This window comes from Embiotoca jacksoni, unplaced genomic scaffold (genome assembly GCF_022577435.1).
Source record: "Embiotoca jacksoni isolate LCO1_2020_lvr unplaced genomic scaffold, fEmbJac1.0.p SCAF_9, whole genome shotgun sequence".
NCBI classification, from domain to species: Eukaryota; Metazoa; Chordata; class Actinopteri; family Embiotocidae; genus Embiotoca; species Embiotoca jacksoni.
Window position 1 is genome coordinate 15,950,246 of NW_027185447.1, and position 24,635 is coordinate 15,974,880.

Here is a 24,635-nt window from a genome sequence, read left to right on the forward strand (position 1 = left end):
CTCCCTGTTGTGTTTACATTTACATGGTTAAAAGATGATGTCTTGCTTTAATGAGCAACGTCAAAAAAAAAGCATCGCATTTGCAGCATTGTTTAGAAATGATCATCGCATCAAAATCACATTTCAGCCCAGTGACCTCGTTTTTCACCCTCCCACAGACACCTTCCTAAGAGTGATTAAACGTTTGCTGCAACTCAGTAAGAGGGGGAAACCGAAAGTATTAATGCTTTCGCTTTCGCTCTTAAGAGCGCACTTAGGTTTGGTAGCAACTTCTGCATGTAAGTTTCTGTTGAAACCTGTTCGTCTGTAATTTATAAACTTCATTTAATTCAGAGTCTTAATATTACCACAGACGTTTGAGCAGCATCAGAACAAAATATTGATTTTTTTTTTTTCCAGACTGCCGGGTGAGGCCGTGAGTAAATTGCGCTCGAGTTACTTTGCACATGTCTCTGTGACATTTCAAAGTGGACTTCTGTTTCTGGAAGACGCAGCATGCACTGAAAATGGATGAGCGAGCTAAGTTGCACCTGAAAGAGTGGCTGATAGTGCAGGTAGAGAGTGGCAGATATGAAGGACTGTGTTGGGAGGATGAGGCCAAAACTATGTTCAGGATCCCGTGGAAGCACGCAGCCAAGAAGGACTACAAACAAACGGAGGATGCAGCTCTGTTCAAGGTCAGGTATCAGTCCGTTTCTATCATACTGCTATTAAACCATTTTTCCATGCTTTTGCAGGTTTTTGAAATTAGACAGAAATTGATCCAACTATATGCCTTTAGAAAATAATAAAGTTAATTATTTCCCGCATTGGTTTTTACTAATCTAGGGCCAATAACAAGTCAGTTTACATTGACATTTAAAAACGAAATATTTTCAAACATATTTATTTAATTATTTTGTAAGAATACCTTAATTTCTCCCCCACAGTTAAAAAAAAAAAAAAAAAAAAGTCTTTGCTATACTGCGTTGCAATGTTGCACAAGTTTTGTAAAAATGATCCAACAATACATCCTAGCCACCCGTTGCACAATTCACCTTCCTAGTTAAAGCCTGTCCCTGTGTTAAGCATAGACAGAGGTGTAGAGCGCATATACTAGTAATGCTTCTTAACAGGTATGAGGCAGGTGGAGAATGTACACTATACAGTATGAGAGCTTCGGCGGTATAATGCCACGTTCTGCCTGCATGCATTGAGTCCACACTCATGCATCCACAATGTCACTTTATTTCGGGAAATCTTTAAATCAGATGGTTTAATTGGCTCATACTTTGGGCCGTTTTGGCTCTAGAGTGTGAATTTCATCTGTTCTATTATGACCGAAGCTGGAATAATTAGAGATACGCCTACATTACTCTTGTGCAACAATCAGTTCAACCGAATAATGCCTGCAATCCTTAACACTCAGAATTGGCCCTTAACATTAGTTGGATAGTTATCAGTTTTTTGTTTTTTTTTAAATCAACAAATAGCCTACTTTATTTGATGAAAGTTGATGTCCCCATTTTAAAAAAACGTATTTTGTAACTAGGCTTTCTGAAATCCCTGTGTTCAAAAACACATTTAACAACAAAGGGTTCGCCAGAAATATTGAGGGATTAATCAATGACAACTTGTACATTTCACACCCGTTGTGAAGAGATGTAAGTTTTCAGATGTAAAGTTCACGAGCCTGTTTACGTAAACAGTCCTCTTAACACAACAATTTAAGCAGCTATGACAGGACAGCACCAAGCAAACAGACACTGAGACACATTTCAGCCTCAGATTCAGAGATCACAAACTCAACAGGAATTTGCAGATTTAATGTTAAATGAATGAGAGATGACTGCCAGGGTCGGGAATATGTATCTATCAAACACCAAAGCATTATATTTATAACAAAAGGAAAACAAAGTATCTACTTACCTGCAATGATTTTATTATGGTCCAGGAGTTTTCTCCGTGTTTGCTGGTTCAGAGTCTCCACTGCTTTTAAAAACTGCACAAAAAAAGAAGAAGAAATGCAAAGAAGCAAGTCCTAGCCCTGCGTATTTATCTTTAGTTTTGGTAATTTATTAATTCATTTTTTTAATTAAAGTAGTCACTGATTATACAGAATTTAAAATAAAGCAAAGACCTTTCTTGAGGTTTCATATGGGGCTCCTCCCTGGCTCCACCTACTTTTGAAACAATTCTGACTTCCTATTGATACTGCCTCTGCTGATTTCATTCCCTTATAATAAGACTATTTGGTAGCCTATACAGTAAAATCCCAAAGTCTATATGATTTTATTTAATATTTTATAATTAAGTAAATGTAGGCTAAATAATAAGGTTGTCAGTTTCAGTGGGCCTGTGTATTTTTCAGGTCATTACAATGATGATGAATCAGTAAACCAGGCAAGCAGGCAGTAGGTCATATATTATCCTCTGTGTTTTTCAACCCTTCAATCATCTCATGTTTCAACTCTTTACATTCAGGCCTGGGCTGTGTACAAGGGCAAATACAGGGAGGGGAGGGATAAAGCTGATCCCACCATGTGGAAAACCCGTCTCCGTTGTGCACTCAACAAGAGCACGGACTTCCAGGAGGTCCCCAATCGCAACCAGCTCGACATCACTGAGCCATATAAAGTCTATTGCATCCAGCATGACAACGGGCCTTCCAGGCCAGCAGGTAAAAATGTTTTAAGAGGTTCTTTCTAACTTTATAGTATGTGAATTTTTCATTTGGACTCACTTTTTCCCACTTGTTCCTCTTCTCAGAACCTCCTGAGACAAAGGATCACGTGATCAAACAGGCTAAGAGGTCTCCAAAGAGTCCCAATAATCTGGACAAACAGGTAAAATAAAACATGCAGACAATAAACCACAGATTAACAAAATGTAGCCCTGTATTTACACAATACAGTAGATTATAATCAATGGTTATATTTCCCTGGAGAAAATGAAGAACACACTCATATTAATCAATTTGCTATAAACAGGGCACATTGTTTCCTGGTGTTTATTTCCTCTTTTTATGAGTGTTAATTTGGAGTTACAAATAATAATCAGGGATGAAATTAAAATTGTAATGTAACTTAGTTTATTCTTAGTTTCCCTCTGCAGGTTAAATTTGTTTGACTTCTGTCTTTTTTGATATTACCAACATGGGCCGTCAATATTAGATTTTTACCAATATGGGGGGTTTAAGCTTGTTTATTTAATTGGACTCTGAATAAGTGATGTGTTCTCTGTGGTAGACAATAGTGTCCTGTTACTGCAGGAAACCGTTATTGGGGCGGGAGTGGGGGGAGTCAATTTATACCAATAAGATATAACCTATAAACCTCATGCTACAGTACGTTTGGATGACTTTGGTTTCTGTTTTTGTAGGTTTATTATCAAATGAAATCCTGTCAAGCAAATAAAGAAGAAAACACATTGACTGGTAAGTGTTACATACATAAACTGCTACAACACTATAGAACAGTTGAAGAATTGTGATCATAGATCAACACAGGAAACGTTCCCTCTTCAACCAACTTGTTTGCACCACGAGGTTCATGCTTCTACTTTTGAGGGAAATTTCTCAACAACTAGACGTTTGCGTCCCCTAACTTTTCATCCAGCTTTATCTTCATGTCTTCACTTAATTTTTGGGTAAGACAAAAGATCTGCAAAGCTAATGACATTTTACCACCAGCCTTTAGCATTTAGCTCAAACTGATGTGCGTCGCAGTCCTGTTTGCCTGGCTGTGGACTCATCAGTCTTGTTTATTTGTTGTTCTTTGTAAAGCTTACAGCTTAGTGCCATTTTATTTGTTTAGTTTGGATACTGGCAGGTTAGTTCTGAGACTGACTATAGACTAGTTGTTGGGTGGTCCAGCGAAAAGCACTAATCTACCACTAGTCTTCAATGGTTTAATCCCTGGCTGCTCTGCTTCTGGCTTCAGCGTGTTTGTGGGGGAGAATCTGGCAAGGGAACATATGTTTTGTCACTACAATAGAAACTCCTACTGTATCAATGGGATATCTGCGCAGGGGGGGGGGGATCTGGAAATCCTTAAAAGTCTCTAAAAAAAAAAACATTCAAAGTAGTCCTTAATTCTCGTATGAGGACTCCTACTTCTAGTTTGGTCTGTGCACCGTGTGGAGTGGGGTTTGGGAATGTGTGCTCCTCAATTGTTTTCCCAATCTTTGGCCTGCATGGGCAGGCACACTTAAGGAATATATTAAGTCCAGTTTGGTTCACTCAAATGGGATCTAAATGCCACCTTGAACCCTTGTCAGGCTTTCATGGACACATTGGATGGAATTTTACTTGTGAACAAACAATACACAGACATTATTTTTTTCCCCAACAGTTTTTTGATTGAAGTTTGTCTCTGTTCTGCTTTAGACAACCTGATGAGGGAGCACATGTACTGTGAGGTAACAGGAAAAAAAGTTCAAAATCATGCCCCTGCTCCTTTACCTTTCTTCAGCCCTCCACTTCCTATATCAGGTAAAAAAAAAAGCTTTGGGAATACAGACAGAAACAACCAAATAAACATATTGCTGGGCTTTTAACTTTGACCTGGAACATAAATTGCATTCTGTGTGTATAGACTTTCGTATGCAGGTGATGCTGTTGTACCAGGGCCAGAAGGTGATGAAAGTGACCACCAGGACCCCAGATGGGTGCTTCATCCTGCAGGGCCATGTTCCCCTGGGAAATGAACGGATCTATGGACCCTGCACTGCCCAGCAGCTCTCCTTTCCCTCCCCGGGCTCTGTGTCCCCACACTCCAGCATGGCTGAAGCAATGAATCGTCTCCTTTGTCACCTAGAGAGGGGTGTGCTGTTGTGGGTGGCCCCCGATGGGGTGTTCATCAAGCGGTTCTGCCAGGGCAGGGTGTACTGGAGCGGTCCCTTGGCCAAACACACTGACCAGCCCAACAAACTGGAACGAGAAAAGACCTTCAAACTGCTCGACATACCCGCATTTCTCAGTGGTAAGGCAGAGCATGGATACTTTAACAAATTAAAAAAAAAAAAAATCCATTAACAGCAACTAAAATGCTGTTTTGATTCATTAGCTACCAGTCATCCTTTTTTACTGTAAATTCAGGTAGAAGAAAATATCACCCATTGAAAGACAATGACAGATGTTACATTACGTAAAGAGGAAATCAATTTGTTTGATCAATCTGAATTTACAGCACTCCAGAGCTGTTTACAGGGAAAAGGACCGACACCTTCTTATGAGATCGAGCTCTGCTTTGGAGAGGAGTACCCCGACCCCAACGTACCTAAAACCAGGAAGCTGATCATGGCACAGGTGGGTGGTAGATAAGAATCTTTCTTTTTATACACTGTCTTTACTGGGCCATCAACTCAAACATTGCATTTGTTTAGAATCTGGTTGTGTATCAGAATCTTTTAAGATACAGATTCCCCTGTACTTCTTAGGAGGCAGACATCACAATTACAGTTGTTTTGGACTTAACACCTGGGCAAATACTCATGTGTTTTGTTAATTCACATTAAGCACAGATTCTCCTATCCCTATAAATGCAGTCATCTAATTGTGTATTTGTTCAGGATTAGTTTCCTAATAAGTGAAGAAAAGCAACGTTACATCCAAGTCTACAATGATGTGAACAGTGTATGATTTGCTGGCAAATGTCAATTTCTCAAATGCCAAACACCAACAGTTTGGACTTACAAAGTTTGTGATTTTCATACCATGTTGAAAATCAAGTATGTCAATTTGTCTATCTTCCACGACTAGATCTGAACCTCAGAGTGCGAGAGTCTGAGTGTAGCGGCTGCGGTTGTATTTTCAACCAGTAGAGGTCCTCACAAGCATATTGATTGGGCATTACAATGTGTCCCTTTGCCCAGGTGGTTCCCTTGTTTGCAGTGGAACTGTTGCAGAGGTTCAACTTGGGAGAGACTGAGGAGAAGCGTCCGACCCTCACCGCCAACACAGAGGAAAAGAAGATGTACAAAGACTGAAAGTTACCCTGCGCCGGGGTAGGCATGGACAATATACACATTGATTACTGAAGCCATGCTCCCTCCCTGTCATCAGCATGAAAAACAGCCTCAGAGCAACTCAGTACTGTCAGACGAAATGTATATATGAAGAAGAAATGATGGCCGCATGGTTGACCTATTTGCAATGCATCAAGGGAAATTCAAAGTGATGTGACTTTTTTTTTGTCTACCATGCAGCTAGAGTTGCTGCGGTGATAATACATTTTTAACCCAACAACACATACTTGAAACATATTAATAACTATTAATAGCCTATTACTAAGCGATTTTTGAAGTCCATCGTATTTTACAACAAATACAGAGAATAAATTGACACCTTTAATTAAATCTATAAAGCTTTTTTTCCCTTTATTTCTAGCGAACATCATATAACAGATTCACAATTTTTAAAAATATACATTTTTGTAGCTATAACATTTAAAAAGAAAAATCAACAGGTAAGATCTTGAAAATAAAAAAAAAAAAAAAACTAAAGTGAGAGAGTGTGCTGAATCAGAGGATATACCCGTATCTGAGTTTAAAATACTTTCATCATTTTCCCTGCCTTCAAACATATACAGTACATAAAAAAAATGAGATGGGAACAGAAGCGTACAGTACATGGGGGTCAAGAGTATTCACAAAGCATCATGTTCCAACGTGTTATTAGCACCATTACTCTTCAGCCGTACTGCACTTTTTACTCTTTTCCATCATTCAGTTTTTAATGGAAAAACACCATGAGTGTCGAGGCGATGTGGCACAGACCTGTCTGTGTGGGTGGGATTGTCTGTTACGCAGTTTTCATTAGTGTTCTCCCTTTCTCAGAGATAATGTTAAGAACATATTGGAGAGTAATGCCTTGACGAACATTTGTTTGAAATGACTCCCAGTGATGAGAATAAAAAAAGGCGAAGAGTTGCTCATACATTCACCTTGCCTGGCCAGGCCGACACGTCCGGATCGGCTCAGAAGCAAGAAAATTAAAAAAAAAGAAAGAAAATAAAATGCATTGCAAAATTGACAGAGATTGCATTTAATCTGTTTAGCATATTTACTGTATATAACATTTGTAATGTAATATATATATATATATATAGTCCATTTTTGTTCATATACGTATATCTGCACTTCAATAGCGTTTACTTTCATAACACTGATTGAAAATACCCTGCAGCAAACACTTTCAGTAAGTAGGTGTGTGGGACAACCATTACAAAAACAGAGTGAACACAGACAAGTGCTTGATTGTCTCAATAAATGTCTTCAGTGTGTCTGTAAGGAGCCATCCAGACGTCCTTCAGCTGCTCCTTCTTTCAGGGCAATGCTAAGTAAGGTTGAGGGAAAGAGGGAAAGGAAAGGAAAGGAAAGGAAAGGAAAGGAAAGGAAAGGAAAGGAAAGGAAAGGAACGGTTCAAAAAGGGCTGGACTAGAGTGGACAAGATTAATCTTTTGGGCAGCAGTGTGGACACCTGTAATTTGCATTTTCAGTTTTTAATTTTTTTTTTTTTTAAATTTTTATTTTTTTATTCCTTCCCTGCAACCCTACCTTGAGGTCTCTCCATTGTTTGTCTTGGTGGGTGCAACAGAGACAAGGAGGGTGTGTATGTGCTCGTGTACGTGTAAGTATGCATGTATGCATGTGCAAGTTTCTACTGCCACTTCATTAGCTTGGAGCCATGAGGTAATTCCAGGAGGCTTTCATCAGTTGCGGCTGAGGGAAGGGTGTCCGGGGCAGACCAGCGCCGTTTGCGCGGCCGCTGCTGCTCCTGAGCCGGTGGCTCTGCGGCCAGAGCGCGCGGGGGGGCTGGCGTGGTTGGAGGTGCATGGTGAGGAAGCGGTGGAGGAGGAGGTGGGGGTGGCATCTCCTCCCTGTGCGAGCTGCTGGACTCTGCTGGAGCCCTGGAGGGGAGTTGTGTGCGATGAGACCTGGAGCTGGTACGTGAGTGTGTCCGGTGGGTTTGGGTGGGCGTGGGCGTGAGGGCCAGGCAGACATCGCCCTCCATGAGCTGGCGGCAGGGCAGGCCATAGAGCTCTGTGGTTCTCTGGGGACAGCAAGAAGACCAGCCCCGGTCCTGCACAAAGAACGGATACTCCACCAAGACCTTCAGTAACTCCTACACAAAACCACAACATTGTTATAAACTCAACCAAGAGGCCTCTCAAGTCTGTCATTCATTATCACAACAATGCGACTTTAATGAAATGGATCAAGAGCATTTTAACCTGAGAAAATCAAGGCAACAGCAGCTGAAACTATGACTATTATCAACACTCATTTTTGTTGTTAAAATATGTGTTATCCTGGAATATAAATATGCTACTCTAGAGTAAGCAGAAGCATACTGTTTATCTCAAGACAAAGCTGACCTGAGTGTTGCGGTCTTTGAGGTGAACCTGCAGGTGGCTGAAGCCCTGTGTACTGCTGGGGGAAATCAGCAGCACAGTGCAGGTGCTGAGGTGGAACTCTGGGGAGGTATCCGCACTCCTCAGGAAGTCCTCAGTCCGCAGCTCCTCCACCCGCTTCAACCGCCCGCTGGCCAACTCAATCAGAGAACCCTTGGTGAAGTGAGGTAGGAGTGCAGGGGGAGATGGGTGAAGGGCCGGGGATGAGGTGTGAAGATGGGAGGGAGATAACTCTCTCCCTCGGTCTCTCTCTCTGTCTCGTCGTCTCTCGCGCTCAATGTCTCTTTCTTGGTCTTTGTCCTGTTGTTGTTGCTTCTCTTTGTCTCTGTCTTTACCTCGCTCCCTGTCCCTCTGTATGACCTTGTCTCTTTCCTGGTCTCTGTCCCGGTCTCTTTGTGACCTGTCATGGCTGTTAGGCAGACCCAGGGGTGAGGTCCTTAGATTGTGCTGCCTGGGGCCCGGCTCCCTGTGCAGGTTGTACAGAGATGTTCCTGAGGAGCTGTAGAGCGGGTAGGCCTGGGCCTGAGGGCTGGGGTGGCACACCGATCCCAAGGAGTAGTAGATTTGGGCTTCAGCTGGTGTGGCCCCAAGGTGGTCCAATAGTACCCCTCTACCTGCCCTGGAGTCTGGTCCGAGGGGATGGGGACTGGTGGAGAGCAAGTTGGAGCTGGTCTTGATTATCCCATGCAGATGTCTGTCCTGCAGTGAGGAATGTGGCTCGGGGCCCTCCTGAGCTTGAGAGTCTGACAAAAATGGCCCTCCAGAATGGACATGGGATGTTAGATCCTCCTGCTGTCTCCGTCCACCGTTGGCATGGGAGCTGTGTGAACTGACATCCAGTCTGGTTCTGCTGCTATCGTTCCCGTATTCTCCCGTGAGCAGAGGCCTGGATGCTGAGGCAGTCCTGCTGCCTGGCCCGTCCAGGCCATTGGGCCTCTTGCCCAAGAACCTGTGTCTCACTTCAACTAAACTTGGGTCTTGGGGGTAAAGAGAGTGGTGGCTAAACATGTATGACGGGGAGAAGAGAGAGGAGCTGTAGTCCCGCCGACCGCTGTTGATGTAGGACCACATCTCTCTAGAACTGGCTGGAAAGGGAGTCTTAAAAGAGGAAGTGGAGGAAGAAGATGGGGAAGGTGGCAACGAGAGGGGCCCCTCCCCTCTAAGCCACCTGGAGTGGTGGGGAAGGGGTGAGGCCAGAGGATCATCTCTCCAAGCAGGAGAACCTGAGCCCCTCCTTTCGCTGACCTGCGCTGGGAATAGGGGAAGAGAGACAGAGGGAGGGTAGCTCACGTGCCATGGTATGGGCACGGGGAGGCCTGGTGCTGGAGCAGGAAGAGGTGGAGGAGTGTGAAGGAGATGGGGGTTTGGGTTAGTCAGGGCTCTGTCCCTATCACTGGGATCCCTGCCTCCCTCCCCTCTCCCTGTGCTGGACCGACTCCGGAGCGGCACAGGGGGTTTAAACTCATCCAGAGGGATGTGGTGTTCTGCTGATCCTTGCCGAGACTCCCTCTTCTTGGGAGGGAGGCACTCTTTGCCGCGATCAGGGATGGGATTCATGGGTGGGCTCCAGCGGCAGTGGGGGCCCCCTGTGTGTGGGTGTAGGCTAGGTCACATGGGCTTCACGGGAGAAGGAGGGGCGCAGACAGAGGGGAAGGCTGATACACAGCATCACTGTCAGATCACTGTTGATTCTTTTGTACTGAAGCACCACTCACCTTCAGAGAGGAGGAGAGAGGACAGACACAGAGACGAGGTGGGTGAAAAGGGAGGGAGGGGACATAGACAGAAGTAAGAGAGATTAAGTGTGAACATTGAAAAAGAACAGTCTGTCAGGTCCTGGCATCATCTGTAGTTAAGACTTAGCTGTCAGTCTGGTCAGACATACAAACAAACATTCGGCTGCGTCAGACAGATGGAGAGAAATCAGCGAGTGACTTCTTCTTCCAAACTACTTTAAAGAGTTTAGAAACTCTTAGCTTCTCTGATAGCTGTTGCTAATTAGTCATTACCTATGTGCAGTGCGGTGGGACTGAAACTACCCAACTTACTCGTTTCATTCAAACACATTACTCCCACATGTGGGCTAAAAATAAATTTAGCAGCCAGTGAAGTTCAGAGGCAGTGCAGTATGTGTGTGTGAAAACACACACACACACACACACACACACACACACACACACACACACACACACACACACACACAGAGCACTCACAGCAGGAGAGTTTTCATCTCTGACTCTCGGGGGATGATTGGAATATGTAGATATGTTTTTGTACCACTTTCATGAAACACCCCCACGACACCCTCGGGTGTTCTCTGTATTTTATATAGGCTTACTACGAGCGCACCCCCTAACCCTTTTTTCTTTCAGACACACACACGGACAGCAACAGACTCACAAATACTCCCTCAGGCGGCTGTACTTACTCCCCCAGTGATAGGCAAAGCTGGTCACCACCCACCCAAAAGCTGACAGAAACACTGTTGATATTGCCACCAGTTGTTTGTGGATACAAGATATGTGTCTTTGCATATTAATTATGTGTCACAGCAGGAGTGTGGGGAAACGTGTGTGTGTGTGTGTGTGTGTGTGCGTGTATGCCATGTGTGTGTGTTTTTTTTTTGGGGGGGGCCTGGGAGAAATGTGTGAATGTGTTTATTTGTTTAGGTCTTTGTGTGTGTTTGTGTTGGAGTCCTCAAACGTGTCAGAGATTTTGCAGCCTTGTTTCATTCAGTGAGGAATGCGGGGGAGCTCCACTAATTCTTTTCCAAACGGTTTAAATGAGCTCTTTTGAAATGATGGCTGCCGCGCTGCGAGCCCAGCGAGCCCAGCTGTTCCCTCCTCTACCTCCTCCACCGCAGCCACCGTCGCCGTTCCCGCCGCCGCCACAACACCACAGAGCCGTTCAGCCACTCAGCCCCGCGCTCACCCGCAAGTCTGTCTCAACTGCCTACCAACTCCCTGCCGTCTCACCATCCGCCACACTGTCACCATGGCAACTGTGTCCACACAAACACACTTGCACACACACATCCAGTTGGTTTAGAGAGGTTAGATGGGGATACTCCATGGAGAGGCGGGTACTCCGCTGCTGACTTGGTCCAAAAACAGAATACGTGTTGGAGTGGCGCAAGCTGTTCGTGCATCTGAGTGGAGAACTGAAGACTGGGTGGTGAGAGGAGGGGGATCTATTGTCCCAGACACTGACAGGACGGTGGAATACAGTTGAACATCGGAAATGTTTATGATGTACATTTATTAGGTCAGCTAAGATGTTGTTAAAATGATGCAAGTCCGGTTAAAATTATTTATTTTAAGTTTCAATGAAAGATGGGGGCTGAAAAAAGCTGTTGATTTGTGGTTTATAAAAAAAACCACCAATATTCTAGAGATGTAAGGCCTTCAGATTAGAGGAACAATCAGAACTCTCTGCCGCACCTACACATCTTCCTTTAAAGATTTTTTTTCAATATGTTTAATATCTTAACCAATTTTTTTTTTAACTAAAAGAATTATTATTATCTCATTGATTCATTACATTTGACCAAAATTATTTAACTATGAAATAAAAAAATAAATAAAATTGCAATAATGTCTCAAAAATACGAAATGGAAAAACATTCTGAAAATACATTTTAAAGCCACACACAGCATTCAAAAAGGTCAGAATTTGTCATTATTATAATTTTTTTTATCTTACAGGGGAGTTTTGCAATGCAAAAAGTTGTCTAGAACGCAGATGATTATTTTTTTTTTTTAGATTAAAAATAAAATAAAAATCTGGTTTCAGTTTTTGTCCTCAAATGACTCTTACACCCTCGTCATTTTGACAGTCATTATAGAATAGGTTGTCAAAACAGACCTAATATAAACTTGCCAAAAAAGTACAAGAAAACAAAGAGCACAATTGTGCATGTGGAGGAGTTTGCAGAGAAATGTCTTCTAACAGAATCCTCCTACACTGTGGAGACATGCACACAGAGCTGGAGTTTAGCTGGAGCTACTGTTGTTGTTGCATTTAAATATATCCAAATAGTCAGATCACAGGCATAACGATGTTACACCCCCCCCCACCCTTCCCCATGAAATATTCCTCAAGGCTTTTGATTTGCAATGTAAGCCTAGATATAATTAATAAATACAAGTCCCTTTTAGCTTTTCTTCAAACTAATAAACACAAAAACAGTCTGGAACAGTTCAATTTTTTTTTTTTTATTATCCTGAAATGCAAACTGCTTACATTTCTTAACTTTCAAACAACTTCAGATTTGACAAACATATTTGCACTGCTCTGGCTCATCCCGCCTTTTCTCTACACGCATTTCCCAGGAGAGCTGTCAAACGTACGTTTGTCTCTGTGCTCATGACTGCAAACCTCAGAAAAACAGAACTACAAAATATTAGTGGCTAGTTTTGCCTTCTTTGCTCTCAAAGAAACATGGATTAAAAGCTCTTTGGGGCTAATTGCAAAGCAGTCAACAACAAAAGAGGGAACATAGGTGCAGACACAGAGGTGGATGAAGTTGGTAGTTGTTGTGATGCGAGACTGACCTTAGGCCGAGCTGAGCAGACGTCCCATTGTTGGCAGTCATTCATTTTCTAGTCCTCCCAGAGGGTCAACCCACTCCTCAGCTCCTTACTGTGCTACAGTGCTCCTCCACGGCAACACCGGCAGTGACAGCACCCGCAGATATCAGCAGCCTCCAGCTACACACTGCCTCTGATCTCTGTGCGCGTGAAATAACACCAGCGAGCCCACCAAACTGAGGGAAAAAACGGAGAGCCTGCTATCCGTCTCTGAGTCTGTTGCCTATGAGAGTATGTGTGTGTCAAGAGTGTGTGTGTGTGTGTGTGTGTATATGTGCTTGTGTGTGCAAAGGGCTAAGGAAATGAGTAATATCTAGCAGTGAGAAACATGTCTGCTATGCAGAGCCACACAGGCAGACCAGTTGCTGCTGCCGCCCACTTGCTTTAATCACTGTGAGGGATACAAACATGCATACACACGCATATATATATATATATATATATATATTTGTATATATGCACACAAACGTACACACAGTCAAAGATGCAGCCCATACAGATACTGAGCAGTATATTCTGACTATAGGTTGCCTTTGTACTGTCTGTTGTTATACTTTCCACATGCATTTTATTTGTCTTTTTCATCAAACATCATTCACCAATCAAATCATCAGAAATTAAATTATTAATGCATGTTTCTGATGAAGACTTTCTCATGTAAGACATGCTAGCACATAAAAGGGAGGGAGGGATAGAGGGGAGACAGAGAGACAGTTGATGAGAGACAGGGAGGGACGTGGTAGGAGGCTCATCCTACACAGTCTCAGACTTAGGCTTTTTCTGCTGCCTCTGACTCAAAACTAAACCTCACATCCATCAAGCACACACACACACACACACACACAGACTTCTTCTTTTTGTTTATCAGTAGTTTCATCTGAATTTGTGTCATTTGTTTTCATCAAAGCACTTTGTGACAAACCTGCTTGTTAAAAGAGCTTTTATGAATACATTTTATTTGACTTCATATGTGCACGCACTCATACAGGCTCATACGCTAACAGGAGCACTGCAGGAGAGCTCTAAATGATTTGCTTCAGTGATTCAGTCAGCACAAGTGAAGTGTGCTGGTATGGCTGGTGCCGCTTATTAGGACTGTATCGGTGAGAGCAGTGTAGTTCATTCACAGCGAGAAATCAGAAACCTGTCAGTATAGAAACCGTTTGCAAAATAATAAACAGGCCCAGAGTTGAAAATGCAAGGCTATGCAAATAACCCTGTCTGCTCCTCGTCAAAGAAACAGGGCCAAACCTCAGCTCATACAAGCTTATGTTAATTATCAGCACAGAAATGCAATGCGGGAGTGAGAACATTAAGTGGAGCACAGGGGGAAATAGGATTTAATGAAGCAATCAAATCATTATTTGTGGTTAATTGTAAAAAGCAATCTTTATGTTCTTTCATACTTCTAAAAGCAATTCATCTGACCTTTCAAACGTAGACGTGGAATGCAGACTCGAAATGCAGACTCGAACCCACCAACAGTAAATTAGTTAACCTTGTCTAACTTCTCAACCTCAGTGGGATGGAACGCTAATCAGACTTCTAGGTGTTTGAAAAAAGATCGGCTTGAACATTGAAACATTTTCACAATGAGGTGACAACATCTCCTTTGACATTTAGGTGAAAATTCCTTGTATTTTTAATGTGATGTGCGCTGAGGTCGTGTGGGCTCGACTGCTGTCTGCTCTGGCAACTGTAGAATTCGTGTGGGTTCATTACATGCATCACAATTAGTAGAGACAAAAGGGGCATAATTAAAAAAATTTGAGAAATCTGGATTAATAAAAAAACAAACAAAAAACAAACAGTTTTTAAATTATGCTTTTTTTTTTTTTTAATGCAGGCCAAAAGGGAAATGTAATGAATATTCTGACTTGGCAAGCAAAACTTGAAACAATATCTAGTTTTTAAACTATCAATTAAAACAATCTTAAAGATGATTTGAAACAAAGAAATAAAATATTTTGAACATTGCATTAATTTCACATTCAGTAAAAAGCCTCATTCAGCCACAATAAAAAGGATGAATAAGGATCAAGTATTGCAGGAATCTTACTAATTTAAGAGGCTCATTTACCAACAGTAAATTGCTAATTTAGCTGCACAGTTGTCAGCATTTTGCTGCTTAAATCAGCATTTTCTTACTATATTGTAGAAAGCAACCCAGTGCCACAGTTACCTTGGCAATGACAATGAAGCTTTCAAAAACACATTTATGCAAGTTAACTTCCTCCTTGAACAACATATTTTTAACAAAAGCTACTTAAACAAGGTAGGCAAGATGGTGAGTAATCATACTTTATTTATGAAAATATTTAAAAAAAAATGATCAGAAAATAAATTAATTGTAGAAAAGCAAATTAAGTAATTTCTTTCTTCTAAAGATAATTAACACCTCTGTCCTGCAATCAGTATTCAGCACAACTATTTTAGATACATTTGTAAAATCTGTCTTAAATGAAATTTCACATAAATCATAACACCACTCAATGTTTGGTATAAATTTACACGTAACAGTTGAGTCATAGCGAAAGAGAAAGAAATAGGACTGGGTTCATCATAAAGTGTTTACTATAATACAGAGATATAGAAATGACTATTGTGTTCTGCTTATGTATGCAGACTTTGATATTTAGCATATCGAACACACACACACACAGACAAACATCAACACAAGCAAACACACAAAGGTGTCACAGTGCTGTCAATCATTTGTGGCACCACTGAAGCATTTGGTGTACTCGTCCTCCATCTCTTCTGCTTCTGTCTGTCTCGCTCTCTGGCTTTGCCCTATTTAATCTGTCCATTTCGCACACACACACACACACACACACACACACACACCGGGTCAGGCCGAGACGAGAAAGGTCAGAGGAGTCAGACTACATTCAACAAATCATAGTGGAAGTTTAGAGCAGCAGTAGGGGTCAAAGGCCTCCACAGGTGAGGCTTTCGAGAACACAGAACATTTTACTGTCTTAGTTTTCGCTGCTTTCTTTTTTTTTTTTTTTAAAGAAAGAAAATGTCATTTTGCATTGTTTTTTTTGTTTTTTTACCCTTCCTATGTGTAGCCTCGTATTGGGTGTCTGATCACGTTTCAGGCTGAGTGGGAGATCTATGATGGGCGTCTGATGCAGCAGAAATTTGTTGCTGAATGTAACAGATCTGAACAGAGGGAAGAGTAGAGGAGAGTGGAGGAGAGGATGGGGGGTCGAGGACACAGCAGATAAATGGACAGACATACATACATACAGATGAAGAGACAGTTAGAGAGACAAAGAAAGATATACACATGGAGAGAGAGACAAACAGACGGACGGACGGACGGACGGACAGGCAGACAGTCAAATGGATAGATGAATAGATAGTTGGATAGATGGAGAGATGGATGGAGAAGGATAGATGGATGGATGGATAGATGGAGATGGATGGATAATTGTAGTTGGAGAGATGAGAGATGGATAGTTGGATAGTTGGATAGATGGATTTTCTCATCTAACAGGGAGAGTCAGTGATGGGGGGAGGGGTGTGTGTGTGGTGGTGGTGGTGGTGGGGGGTGGGGGTGGGGTGGGGTTGAGTACTACTAGCTTTGTGGTGGCTTACTCTACAAGGAGCCAGGATAAGCTGATAAAAGGACAGGGTGATACGGGCAATAGCTTATTGGGCAAAAGGCCAGGTCAGTCTTCAGAGCCCTGACCCATTCTTCAGGATGAGCCAGCAGCCCTGCCCGCAGCAGGCTCAACCACAATGAAGACAGGCTTACGGCTCAGGCGTTACTATTAGCACCACCACACATGCACATACACACAAACATCCACACAAACATCCACACACAGACTTTGCAGCATGTAGACAGAAACGTGCATGCTGAGAGTCAATACAAGATTGATTCTTTGTAAAAATGTGCTCACTCATTACTGTCCTGTACATTTTACTGCTGCAAAAAGTGATACAAATATTTACTCATTTCAAATGGGAGTAAGATCAACAGGGTGTGCCATAAGTCCAGCAAAAGAAACGGAACATAGCACCTTCTACATAGCAGAGCTGTAGACAGAATATGCAGAACATTGCAAGTGCAGAGCTGATAGGAAGAAGAGTACAGCAGTGTGAGTGATGCAGACTAAAGGGTGACGCCTGTAACGTATTGCTGGGTTAATCCCTGTGAATCCAAACTGGTACGGCCTAAAGCAGGCTTAGTATAGTTCTGTGAGGAAATCCCCCTGTGTAGTGGTACAGGCCATTAGCCCCTGGGGTATAAATAGGGCAGCTATGGCTCCTTAAGCTGGCTTTTACGCAATATCAGTTAAAAATATGACTTGACTAATTACATGCAGGTCAACCAGTCAGCAGAAGCAAAAATTCCTCCACCTCGTTCTCCTCTTCCTCTGACCAGACTGCTGCAGTGTTCTTCAGCCTCTGTCTTTGCTTCCACAAATACATGCAGACGTGTGCTGCACATGAAAATGTGCACACATGCACAGAATGGAACAAGTGGAACATTTAACAGGTATTCTGTAAACTTTGTGGCTGACATTTCAAAGGTGGGTGTTATGTTTTTGTCATTCATTGACATTTAAGTTTCTACTGATGGGAGTTTCAATTTTGCAGTTTTCCACTGTCTGATAATTTGTCTCTTTATGCGGCATTTGCATCACCTTTTTTTTTTTCAACCACAAAGAGCTGGTTTCGGTTTGTAGGCATCATGCGCAACACAAAGATGTAAAACACAAAATAAACATCAAATGTGCCAATGGGGTGAAATATTCGTATGCAACTGCAATGATAGTGATGTCACATACTGCTGATGCACAGTCATGCTTTTTTTTTTGTTTTTGTTCTTGCAACTCACTAATTTCCTTCCTTAAAGTTTTTACAACTTTTTACATGCACTAAACTGCTAGTAGTACAGGTAGAAGCCCCTCCCACTAGTTTGTGACATGATTAGCCAAAGTCATAGTTCTTAATGTGAACAACAACTCTCACGCTATGAGATCAATAGCTTATGAGTGGGGTGGAGGCGGGAGGGGTGAGTGTGAGAGCGGGAGACAAAGTCTGATGGGGTAAAAACAGCTTGAAAGAGAGCGGACAAGTGTGTGTGCATGTGTGCGTGCGTGTGTGTGTGTGTGTGTGTGTGTGCGTGTGTGCGTGTGCGAGACAGAGGATTACTTTTCAGTCCAAAGGTTCGTTGTTTTTGGCACTGTTCCCTGGCGACTGACAGTCAAACTGGGTTTTTGTTAGTTCTCTGGTTTAGCAGCAAAATGTCAGCAAACATAGTGATGACATCTCCATGGAGAGAGCATGGCCAGGTCTCCTGTTGGTACCTTAAGTGCCATTCATTTTCAGAGACTGTCTAGACTAGCTTCACAGATACTGTCTAGAGTACCTTTATCTCTGCTGGTATTCAAGGCAACATTGCTATACACTGCCATTATTGCTACTGCTCTACAACCCCTCCCACACCAAATCTGCCACCCAGACACACATGGTCACAGTCATTTACTCAACACATTGCTTATGCTGTTTGCAGAGGGTGCTGCAAATTATACTGAAATATGATTGAGTGGGCTTGATGCTTATTTTCAAAATGAAAATAGGAGAGTCCCAATACCACTTCAAAGAGAACTTTTGACACTCAGTTTCATATTTTCCGGCTAATAATTATGAAAAAGATAAATTGAATTAGAAAAATATGTTTTGCTGAGAGATTTTATTGTTACACAGGACAAAAAAAAAGGAATGAAATAAATAGGAAAGCATTACAAGGGTAGGAAAGGTAACATACATCCAACTTCAGGACAGGCTTTCAGGACATTATCGATGCAATAGGCTACAGGATGTCTCAGATGTTACTCTTTCTGGGCAGTGATACCAAAACCAATACTGTGCAATATATTGTGTTTGTGCACGTTGAGTCCGTCTGTTGGAGGGAGCAGATTTACTTTCATGGGCTCCACCAGGCAGAAAGGCAGGCCTGGCTGAAAAACTGTGGGTGTAAGTGGTGGGTGGTAGGGTTGAAAGGTCGCTGACCCCTATTGTAGATGAAGTGTGGAGGAGGAGAACATACTGCTTGATCATACACAAGGGTTAGCGAGTCAAGGCCAAGGAAAACGATCTGTGCGAACACAAGGAGCGAAGAACAGACTCCGATAACTGGCAGATTGAATACACATCTTTGCTTCGGAGCGCACGCACGCACACACACGTATATATACATATATACGTATATATATATATATAGAGTGGTGGAAAGGAATTAAGTACATTTACTCAAGTACTAAAGTATAATTTTGAGGTAATGTACTTTAGTACAGTAGTTAGTAAGTATTTTTATGTTCAGGTACTTTATACTTATACTTTTTATTTGAAAGCTTTAATTGCTTTTAAGTTAAATCATTTGACACAAAAGATAATATAACAAGCTTTTAAAATCCAGCACATTGTTGAAGAATAAACCAGTAGTTATCAACCTTTTTGGTTTCTGACGTCTTACAAAAAGTACTGTGTAGTCGGGGTGACATTTTAGATGCCCGAGATGACCACTAAATAGGGATTTTTTTTTTTCCCCTCTAAACTTATCACATTGTTTCATTGCAATAAATACTTAGACAACCCAATATCTCGTCAAAAACCAAAGATTAGAGAAAAAGTTGAAACTTTGTTTTCTGTCTTCTTTCCTCTTCTAATAATAAACTCACAACCCCTACAGTTTATCTGGTGTTACTGTATATTAAATAGACAAAGCAGTCTAGACTCCAACAGTGACATTCTGCTTACACGCTGATGCTTCAGTAATAATAATCTAATGATGTCATATATTATGATTATCAGTCAGAGGGACCAATCCAGTACTTTAACTTCAATATTGTAACTACTTTTTGCTGCTGATAATTGTGTACTTTCACTGAAGTAGGATTTTTCCTGCAGAACTTTTACTTGTAATAGAGTATTTTTTTCCCATTGCTGTATTGGTACTATAGGACCTGAATACTTCTTCCACCACTGCACATGTCTTCACACATTCAACAAGTGGATTTGAATGCAAATGCATCCTATGAAATATCACTTCCTGCACCTTCCTCTCATGGGACACCTCGACTGACGGCTGTCACCTTAAAGTAGTCTGGCGTGGTGTCAACTGTATTCAAACAGCGGCTTGTGTTTGGGATTACTCATCACACTCCTGGATCCTCTGCTGAGCTCCAAAGTCAATTCCCAGACCATTCCAATGGTCAGAGTGCTGATCTGAGAACAGTGAACTTGCAAATCCTCTTCACTGATTCAACAATACACGCAGAATTAATTCATAATTGTATGATGTCTATCCTTAACAGTGTTGGTGCAGCATAATTTATTTTGTTAATCCTAAATATCATGCATTTAGGCAGGTTATTTAAGGATGTGGAAGCCAATCTGCCTGCCTGTGTTGATACATATATTTACATATTGTTTGATTGGCCAGTTCAGGGAATAATTATAAAGACATTTGGCTTCTCTTTTCAATACATCCAGTCTTGATTAATTAAAGTACAGTTCAGGCTTAGGTTAGGGATCTTTTTACAAATGTTTCCACCCAACACGAAGGATGGGGGTTTGACTCCTATTTCCGTTCTGTGAGACAATGACATACAAGACATGCAAAGACATGCGAGCCAATAGGTGTGACTTTGAGAAATTGTGCCTCACACATCCCGGAACATAGTGGTGAGTGTATCCCTGCTTTCTAAGCCCCTGAACGGGAACAAAGTGGTATAGAAAATGAACGCACAAATAAGGTTATTTGGGGTTACGTGGGCTCAAATATATGCTAACCTGCAGCGCCCACGGGGCGGGGGGGTTTCTGTGAGTGACAGACGGGGATGTTTTCAGAACAGCCGTGGCATACAGCCCTGAAAAATCACACATAAGTGAATGCCACACACTCACAGCTTCATATAATCATGCAAATGTATGAATGTGCTTCACTCTCTAAGTTTTCCCTTTCTGTGTCTTTCAGTCTCCCCACCCCACCCACTCTCGGTCTTCCTCTGTCTTTCCCTCTCACTCATCTGGGTGACTGTTTGAGAGCATACACTCAGCGTGGGTGAGAGTGCTAGAGTAGAGTATACGACTGTTAACACAAGGTGCAGGGTGTGTGTGTGTGTGTGTGTGTGTGTGTGTGTGTGTCTGCCTGTCTGCGTGGTGCTGTAGGTGGAGAGGCACAGCAGGGCGTGAAGGAGCGCTATGATAATGACAGGCCATGCATTATATAACATGCAGATTGCATAAGGAGAAGATTATTTTAGGTCCAGATATTGAGGATGTATAAGTAATTTTTTTACGTGGGTGTACAGCACTGTGCGCACCTCCAAGCGCACGGATGTGTATTTGTGTAGAAATGTTCTGAAATGTGCCTTTTTTTTGTGTGATTTCTTTCGAGGAGTGTGTGGGTGTCTGTAAACTAAAGTGTATTATGTGTTTGTAAGAAGGGGGCATGAATGTTTTCAGATTTCTTTCATAGCTATCTGCATATCAAAACAAGTATGTGGGAATGTTGGCACATTTGCGTACAGTGTGCATAAGGGTGTCTTTATTGCAAACTCCCACTCATTATCACTTTTAGACTTCAGAGATCCACTTAAAAAGGGCTGATTCTTCTTGTCGGGTGAGAAACCTCGTAAAAGACCAGTTCTGATGATTTTTCATGTTTGAGCTTGTGTTTGAAAGAACACATGCTCCTCTATGGACCGCACAAGTTTCATGACTCTCTCTCAGTCACAAGGTTATGGTCCTACAGGATGTGTTGTTTGGAGTCACAGAAGTGAGGCAGCGCAGATACAGTCTCCGTGAGCCACTGCCTCTACTGTGCGCCTTGCTCCATGCATGAGTGTGCCCCTGTAAAAATAGACCTCTTAAAGGGCCAGCATCCACTCAACCTTCTCCCACAAGAGGCCTGTTCTCCTCTGGGTGACAGTACTCTAAGAAACATGCGATTCGAGAACATGTTGTATTTCTCATTCATCGCGCAGAGACAAGTTGTATTTCTGTGTCCCCAAAGATAAGGAGCCATCCCTATGTTCGGCTTCCCTTTACATCCTTCATGAGGGCACATCTCTGGTACATACAGGTGTATAACATAAACCCCAATACTTTATCTTGGTACGTTACTATGGAGCACAAACACATGAGATCTGGGTTTTCAAACCACCAGACTTCGGCATGAACTCTCATTGATATAACAGAGAATCCTTCCTCAACATGCGAGTAAGAAAATCCATTCAGAGAACAAAAAAAAAAGAAGCTCCTCGCAAATGAAGCACCGAAACATACAATCTTGCAGTGACTTCCTGTACGCTCCAGCAGATCATGCTCATAATTGAAATAAGTTGATTAAGTCAGCAGGGACAAATGTTGTACGTCTTGCCTGAAATACATCTATAGCTGAGAAGTGTTTGAACCTGTGAAATGTTCCTATATGCAACATATGGGATATCACCGCAACAGAAGGACAGCGCCTTCTGTAGCAGAAATAGACATAGAGAAATCATAAATGTGCATAGTGGCATAGTGTGTCTCCATCGAGAATGGCGACTAATGAGGAGGGATTCGAGTGGAGTCAGTGACTGAACCACAAACACAGCTCTGCGCTCTCGACAGAGGGGTGCGGAGGTCTTCAAATCAGAGTTACAAAGTTGAGGGGGAAAAAAAAAAAAATCAAAGGGGGCATTTGAAGTTCTGCTAGTTATTTTTTTTCTCTTCTACACTGGTTGAGTACAAAGTTAGATTGCAGATGACGGATGCACCTGCCAGCTGACAAGTCCTCCCTTTTATTGTATGAGATATTTCCCACACTTGCCCCCCAACATCTGCACATCTTATTTTGTGTCTCTTCCACCTCCCTCACTCTTTCGCTTTCCAAATTTTCCCCAACTGGACTAACCCCACCCTCACCAATCTCATACCCATCCCTCCCAATTTAAGCGGGCTCCTCGAGGGCCCCTGGCTATCTCTGGACCAGGGCTATTTAAGCCCACTGCTCTAATTCTGAAAGCCCTGATCTGCCGTCAGGCTGAGTGATGAACCTCCACCTCTCTCCCTCTCCCTCTCTGTCTGACTCTGTCTTTCTCACACACTCCTTCTCTCTGGATCAGTCACACTCTCCCTCTTGTTCACACTCTTGCCGTTATTCTCTTCCACGCACACAAACACCCACACACATTGGTGCTGACTTACACGAGTCTATAGACCATGCTCATTCACACACACGCACGCGCGCGAACGCGCGCACACACACACACACACACACACACACACACACACACACACACACACACACACACACACACACACCCAAACAATTCAAACATATTTTCTTCCAATTTCCAGCCCAGCTCACTCGCATAATGACATGCACCCACGGCAACTCTTACACCGGTGTTCTCAGGGCATTCAAACCACACAGCATGGTCTGTTTATCCCGTCATTCAAAGTTGCCAACACACCTGTGCTCCCGCTCTCCGACACACACACACACACACGCACACGCACACACACACGCACACACACACACGCACACACACACACACACGCCCGAGAAGAGGAAACGGTGTGGTCACATACCTCGCCGGGTGCCTTGCGTAGCAGGTATCAGAGTTTACTCATTGGATCAGGCGGCAGCAGGCACGTAGGAATATCCAGTTTTGAGACTGCGAGTCTCTTCCTCCGCTCTACTGCTCAGCCTTCCCTCCCTTCATCCTATTCCTGCCTCTCCTCCTTCTCACTCTCTAAACGCCTCTTTGCTCTCTCTCTCTCTCTCTCTCTCTCTCTCTCTCTCTCTCTCCTGTGAGTGCGCTCTCTGTCTCTCTACCCAGCTTGCTTGATCTCTCAACCCCCTCCCTCCCCCCCTCTCCCCCTCTCTCTCCTTCCTTCTCACTGACACACACCTTCTATGTCACTCTTACAACTTCAAACTCCACTCATCCCTCTTAGTGAGTCCCTCTGACACACAGCGACACTTGATAACTTTTTCTTTCGCCTGCCTAATATGCTGTCTGTCTCTCTCTCTCCCTCGCTGGGAGTGTATAATTAGACAGAGCTCAGTGGTAATACAGTCAGGCTCATTGTGGGAGCCTTAGCATTGCTGCTCATGTTTGGCTGACAGCCCAGCGGCTTCACTCATTAACCTCCCTGGAGCTGCAGAATGGACCAGCCCACAGCCCGCGCTATTTGCTGCAACACCTCAGCCTCTTAGCCCCTCAGCCAATCACAGTCCATAGGGATGATGGAAAAGGTGTGCTTGCCTGGCACAGTGGTGTAGGTGAAAGAGCTAAACATAATCACTAAGTATTGACATGCTGCGGCAGGTGAAGTGTAATACCAACTGGTCAAATCTGACACCGAGGTTTTCATCACACTCACAACAAGTCAGTTCTCCTTTCTTAGCTTGATCACTTCATGGTCGTAATCTACGTGCAGTGGCATCATGTGCTTTTCTTTCAAGCCTGAAACCACAACAAGACAATTTATACATCTTATTGTGAAACCATTGCGAGGTATGGGAATATCCGCTGTAGTGTAGCAATAAGTCATATGCTCTCTTTACTGTACTGTGTGCCCCAGTTCCTTGAACATGACTCGGCATTAACCCCTTCCTTTATCTCACGGACGCAAC

At 42.8% G+C, this 24,635-nt stretch overlaps 2 protein-coding genes across 3 annotated transcripts; one reads left to right on the top strand and one right to left on the bottom strand.

The window, feature by feature from the left end:
- The first annotated feature begins 256 nt into the window (after positions 1–256).
- irf10 (interferon regulatory factor 10) lies at positions 257–6,279 on the top strand. Its single transcript, XM_069140466.1, has 8 exons — positions 257–677; positions 2,464–2,659; positions 2,749–2,825; positions 3,361–3,415; positions 4,367–4,471; positions 4,575–4,961; positions 5,169–5,287; positions 5,854–6,279. The coding sequence occupies exons 1-8, from the start codon at positions 507–509 to the stop codon at positions 5,965–5,967; spliced, it is 1,224 nt and encodes a 407-aa protein (XP_068996567.1). The 5' UTR covers positions 257–506; the 3' UTR covers positions 5,968–6,279.
- A 59-nt stretch (positions 6,280–6,338) lies between these two features.
- On the bottom strand, positions 6,339–23,812 carry LOC138192798 (ataxin-1-like). Of its 2 annotated transcripts, none has more exons than XM_069140463.1 (3): positions 23,585–23,812; positions 8,358–10,108; positions 6,339–8,104 (listed from the first exon to the last, which is right to left on the bottom strand). In XM_069140463.1, the coding sequence occupies exons 2-3, from the start codon at positions 9,948–9,950 to the stop codon at positions 7,640–7,642; spliced, it is 2,058 nt and encodes a 685-aa protein (XP_068996564.1). In that variant the 5' UTR covers positions 9,951–10,108; positions 23,585–23,812; the 3' UTR covers positions 6,339–7,639. The 2 variants fall into 2 exon arrangements, with proteins under 2 accessions (XP_068996564.1, XP_068996565.1); XM_069140464.1 differs by lacking the exon at positions 23,585–23,812 and adding an exon at positions 12,947–13,284.
- Between the last annotated feature and the right edge of the window lie 823 nt (positions 23,813–24,635).

What these genes read in the sequence shown, in the direction of transcription:
- irf10 (XM_069140466.1), top strand. Translation starts at nt 507, where the DNA reads ATGGATGAGCGAGCTAAGTTGCACCTGAAAGAGTGGCTGATAGTGCAG. An exon ending in CGGGCCTTCCAGGCCAGCAG is followed by an intron (nt 2,660 to 2,748) that starts GTAAAAATGTTT and finishes TCCTCTTCTCAG; the next exon opens with AACCTCCTGAGACAAAGGAT. An exon ending in GGAAGCTGATCATGGCACAG is followed by an intron (nt 5,288 to 5,853) that starts GTGGGTGGTAGA and finishes CCCTTTGCCCAG; the next exon opens with GTGGTTCCCTTGTTTGCAGT.
- LOC138192798 (XM_069140463.1), bottom strand. Translation starts at nt 9,950, where the DNA reads ATGAATCCCATCCCTGATCGCGGCAAAGAGTGCCTCCCTCCCAAGAAG. An exon ending in TCAAAGACCGCAACACTCAG is followed by an intron (nt 8,105 to 8,357) that starts GTCAGCTTTGTC and finishes GGTTTTGTGTAG; the next exon opens with GAGTTACTGAAGGTCTTGGT.